General features: G+C 49.0%; 1 protein-coding gene across 1 annotated transcript; it reads right to left on the bottom strand.

Annotated features, from left to right (window-relative positions):
* Positions 1-3,774: 3,774 nt before the first annotated feature.
* LOC306762026 (D(1C) dopamine receptor-like) lies at positions 3,775-5,130 on the bottom strand (the record flags this gene model as incomplete). Its single annotated transcript, XM_079248380.1, has 1 exon — positions 3,775-5,130. The coding sequence occupies exon 1, from the start codon at positions 4,924-4,926 to the stop codon at positions 3,775-3,777; it is 1,152 nt and encodes a 383-aa protein (XP_079104506.1). The 5' UTR covers positions 4,927-5,130.
* Positions 5,131-5,693: the final 563 nt, after the last annotated feature.

Genomic DNA, 5,693 nt, shown 5'->3' with positions numbered 1-5,693 from the left:
GAACATTACAGACACAACGTCCACCTCATCACGTTGTACTTCCTGTTTGCACAAATATCCAACCAGCCAATCACACAGCAGCATGTCGAAGCGGAGAAGACGACTGGCCGAAGTTCAAATTGAGCATCAGAGATTCAAGGTTGTTGGTCTGAGTATTCACAAGCATCTCCAGGGTTTCCAGAGGAGGTCTGAAAAAGAGAAAATATCCAGCGAGCAGCAGCTGTCTGGACCAGAATGCAGCAGGAGATGGAGAAACTGGTCTGATGGGTCTCCAGTCCAGCTCCACATGCAAACGGTGGGATCAGAATCTGCTGGAAACATCATGGATCCATCCTGCCGGAAGGCGAGGTTCTCATCATGTGCTCGCAGCTGTGTGATGATTCCTGTTAATATGCAGCAAAACCTCTGATGAACATTTCCACATTAATCCGTTTACCATCAGCAGGTCCAACCGGGACCGGAAGGATGACCTGACGGAGAGGACGACCCGGTCATGGAAGGTGGACCTGAAGGAGAGGATGGAAGGTGTTTCATCGCCAAATCATGTTTTTCTGGCATATAATTCTCATTAAACATATTTTAAAAATCAAAGATTCATTCATTTATTTTCTATACGTTCCGGAAGTTCAGGGTCTCGGAGAAACTGGAGCCCATCCCAGCAACTAGGAGGCGTACCGTTGGACCGGAACACCTGGACAGGTAGGCAGTGTTGAAAACAAATGAAGAAAAGAGGCATCATGGAGGTTAAAATAAAAGTGTGTTTCTGTCGTCAGGAAGAGAGTTTATTTCCACGTTACTTTCAGCAGACTGTGGTTCCGATCAGTTCTTCAGTTCTCTTTTTCTGAAGGTCATTTTATTCCCCAATTCCCACTCCAGTCCTGGTACAGGACCAGTTCCACTCCGGTCATGGTCCCAGACAAGTTCCGGTCCGGTCCTGGTACAGGACTATTTCCAGGGGATGGACAAAGCGTCGACACATAACAGTTTAGCAAAGAACCGGTTTAAACTGGATCTTTAGGCTTTGTCATAAAGACCAAAACCTGCGAAGATCAGACAGAAAACTGGATTTTAGACCTGAAACAGGACCTCCAGGACCTTCAGCTGATCATCTACTGTTGGCCGAAGCCTCATCAGAAATGGTTTCCATGGAAACATGGCTGTCAAGAAGTGAAAAAAGGCTGAAGTCACATGACCAGGAACTGGACGGAAGATCTGCTGAAACAGGTCTGATGGAGGGACGGATCCAGAACCAGGACCTCAACAGTTTTTACACTCCGTTAACATACACACATATTAAATTGGACATCCGTACTTATCAGACAATTCAGGTGATCATAAAAAAAGTTAAATCTGATACCTTTCATCAGATAACTGATCAATTATTTATCAGATTTCCACACTTAGAAACGCCTCCATACTCATACTTCTTTATGCAAGTAAATCTGTTTTTCCAATATTTTCAGTAAGAGGGTAGAACATTTTGGTTAGAACATTTATTAGAACCAAAGTCAGTTCGATGAGAACCACTGACCAGATCCGCACACACTGGAAGTTTCTATGGACGGCTTATCATCAAACTAAACAGGAAACCGACGACAGCAGATGTTTTGGATACACTCTAGTATCACAAACCTTTATCTACACTCAATGTTAACAGCGTTATTATCAAACTAAAGCATTCACACGTTGTCTGTTCTGCAGGCAACTAACAGCAAGACAGTTGGTTTCACCATGTTGAAACTAACAGCAAGTGATGGCAGGTGCGATTGCACTTCATATACAATATGCTGCTTATACCAACAGAAAGGAAGGAATAGCTGCAAGTATTGAGGACATCTGCAAGTACAGAAATGTGATGCAAAGATTGAAAAAGTGTTGCAAGTACAGACAGATAATGCAAAGAAAGAAAAGTGCTGCAAATACAGTAATGTAATGCAAAGAAAGAAAAGTGCTGCAAGTACAGTAATGTAATGCAAAGAAAGAAAAGTGCTGCAAGTACAGTAATGTAATGCAAAGAAAGAAAAGTGCTGCAAGTACAGTAATGTAATGCAAAGAAAGAAAAGTGCTGCAAGTACAGAAATTTGATGCAAAGAATGAAAAGTCTCGCATAAACTAGAACTGTAGGAAGAAAACAGCATATTCACTGTCACAACGGTAGTACTCACATATTATCAATGTTTCTACTACACTTAAATCAATAATTGAAATCAGTTGATATAAATCTTTTTATATTGTACAAGATAAAGGTAAAATGTAAAACATAAATAAATAATGCGTACCTTGAAGTAGTTTCTCTTCCTGCCCTCAGGTTGCCCAAACTTCCCACCATTACCTTTGTTCTCATCGTTGACTGTGTCTAAAAAAACTGCTAACTGAAAGACAGGTGTTTTGTTGGAAAACGCACCACTGCTGTTAAAAGCCCCATCTCTTAAGGAGCGCATTGCAGCATATTACAGACTTGAAAGGGGTGCTTTTTTTTAGCATGACACCTGACCACTCCCGTTATGTAAGATTTTGTTGATGCAGCATTTTGTTCTTGGAGTTTTTGTTTAAACAGCACTTGTCTTTCTTTGCATCATGTTTCTGTATTTGCAGCACATTTCTGTTCTTGCAGCAATTTTCTTTCTTTGCATCACGTGTCTGTTCTTGCAGCTTTTACTGCTTGCATTTCTGTTCATATATAGAGCCTGTTTTTGTAGCGCGTTATCACCTGTCGTCCACCGTGACAACCCATGCTGGTTCTCCGAAATAAATCCTGGGGAACTATTCCTGGAAAGTCTGTCAAGGATCCTGGAAAACAATTCCTGAAGATGGAAAAAAGCTGACATTAATAGGATTCAGACTGGGGTTAATGATGATCTTCCTTGGAACTGGATCTGGTTCCGGTTCTGACTCAGATTCTGGCTGATGGTGGTCCAGCCCAGCCTCACCTATAGTCACCAGCTGCAGGCAGAAACACAAACCAACACGTTTTCACCACGTGTCCAATTTGGTTTGCATTTCTTTGTGTTTCAGTCTGTTGGGGTCCTGATCTTATCCGGCTCTATTGGGTGGAGTTTAAAACATGGGCGTGCTCTGATTGGCTGAAATCACTTCCTGTGTCTCATCAGTCAGAACAGAGCAGGATCATCTACATGTTTAATAAACGCTGGATTTATTGTTGCTTAAAGCCAGAAGCTGGACGTCGTCTGGTCCTCTGGTTCTGGGCCTCCTTCTTCAGCATTAGACTTAAAGGATCTATCGTTATCCGGCTGATGCCCCACCTACCAGGTAATGGTACGGTTGTTATGGAAACAGAACAGAAATCAGGATTTGCTGAACTGTGTCATACTGACCCCTGTGCAGAAATGTGCCAAATGAAGTGGACCAGACCTCTGGTTAGGATGTGTCCTGCAGGTCTCCATGAAGAGGTTTTCCAGGCCTGTCCTGCTGGGAGGAATGCCGGGAAAAACCAGGACACACTGGAGGGAAAACATCTCTCAGCTGGAATGGAAACACCTCGGGATCCTTTCAGAAGAGCTGGAAGAAGTGGCGAGGAGATGGATGGTTGGATGAATGGATGGACGGGTGGGTGGATGGACGGATGGATGGATGGATGGATAGAAGAATGGGTGGATGGATGGATGGATGGATGGATGGATAGAAGAATGGGTGGATGGATGGATGGATGGATGGATGGATGGACGGATGGATGGATGGATGGTTAATGGATGGTCTGCTGGTTGCTTTGCTACTGCATCCTGGTATCTCCCCGTGTCCTGCGGGCCGGGTGTCCTACCCGTCCTGCTGGACCTGTCCCGGTATCAGAGCGTCGCTCTCCAGCTCTGCAGCTGAAGTGATGGGTGTGATCGTCTCTAAGGAGATCTCGGCATCGTCCCCCAGCTGAACGGTGGCGGGAAGCAGCCTGTCGTGGCTCGGTGAGCCGTAAGAGACGATGGACTCTTCGTCGAACTGCGCGCTGGCTTCCTCCAGCCGGTCCGACCCGATGGCGCGGCCCCGAGGGCGGTGCGGCGACGCTGGGGCCAGCGTCTCTTTGTGGAAGGTGGTGTCGTGGTGGTACGACACCAGCTCGTTGCTTAAGTTCACGGCTTCCACGGCGTTGCTGGAACACATGCGGTTGCAGCCCAGAATGGTGGCGAACGCCCGGCGGAAGTCGGCGTTGAAGGCGTAGATGACCGGGTTGAGCGAGGAGTTGGCCCAGCCGAACCAGACGAAGATGGTGAAGGTGGTGTCGCTGACGCACGGCGGGTCGCAGAACGGGACGGTGCAGTTGAGGATGAAGAACGGCAGCCAGCAGCACACGAACACCCCCATGATGATGGACAGCGTCTTCAGGACTTTGGTCTCCTTCCGGAACGAGGACTTCAGGCTGGCCTCCTCGTTGGGTCGGAGCAGATGGTTCCTGGTCGCGCCGTGACCCGCGTTCTGAGCCTGCTCGGCGGCCCGCTCCAGAGACGCGATCCGGCGGATCTGGGTCTGAGCGATGCGGTAGATCCTGGTGTAGGTGGCGATCATGATGACCACCGGGATGTAGAAGCTGATGACGGACGAGGAGATGGCGTAGGTCCTGTTCAGGTTGGCCACGCAGCTCGTGGCGGTGCCGCTCGCGTTCACCTCTGAGTCTGTCCAGTTCCCGGGCTCCACGTCCCCCCCCTCCTCCACCCGGTGCCAGTTGAGCTGCACCGGGATGAAGGAGATGAGGATGGACAGCGTCCACGCCACGCCGATCATGATGAAGGCCACGCGCTGCGTCATCTTGCGCTCATACTTGAACGGGCTGGCGATGGCCCAGTAGCGGTCCACGCTGATGATGCACAGGTTGAGGATAGACGCCGTGGAGCACATGATGTCAAACATGATCCACACGTCACAGAAGCGTCCGAACAGCCACGCGCTGGTCACCTGCGTGACGGCCTCCCAGGGCATCACGAGCACGGCCACGAACAGGTCGGACACGGCGAGGGAGATCACGAAGAAGTTTGTGACTTTGGAGCGCAGGTGGCGGAACTTGATGACGGCTGCGCACACCAGCGTGTTCCCGAGCAGCGTGGACACGATGAGCAGGAAGAGCACGCATCCCACGAGGACGCGCAGCCCGCGCCCCTCCACACCTTTCTCCTCCTCCTCTTCCTCGCCCAGCTCTGACGGGATAGGAGTGAAAGGAGTCCACGTCGTGTAGTTTTCCATCTTCCTCTCGAAGCGATGAAAGCCGCCGCGTAATGTCACGCGCGCGCGCCACCCGCAACTGCGAGTGGAGGAAAAAAAAAAAAAAAAAAAAGAGTTTCTCTGCGCGCTCGAGTTGGAAATCCAGCTTCAGGCTGATCCTCGGTCCGGACGCTCGCGCGCAGCGCAGGTCAGTTCGAGTCTGTGCGTCTGTCCGCACGCGACTCTGTGGACTCACCTCGCCGCTGTGACGCGCAGCCCGTGGGGGGGGGGTCCTTACCACTACAGGTAATAGATTACTCTTATTCAGATCCGTTACTTTCACACAGAGTCCTGGAAAACAACCTCTTCATCAGACCCACCATCATCTTCATCAGACCCACCATCATCTTCATCAGAACCTCCATCATCTTCATCAAAACCACCATCATCTTCATCAGAACCACCATCATCTTCATCAGAACCACCATCATCTTCATCAGAACCTCCATCATCTTCATCAGACCCACCATCATCTTCATCAGAACCTC

Source organism: Telmatherina bonti (genome assembly GCF_933228915.1).
Source record: "Telmatherina bonti genome assembly, chromosome: 11".
Lineage (NCBI taxonomy): Eukaryota > Metazoa > Chordata > Actinopteri > Atheriniformes > Telmatherinidae > Telmatherina > Telmatherina bonti.
The sequence above is the reverse complement of the archived record's forward strand: the minus strand, read 5'-3'. Positions and strand labels throughout refer to the sequence as shown.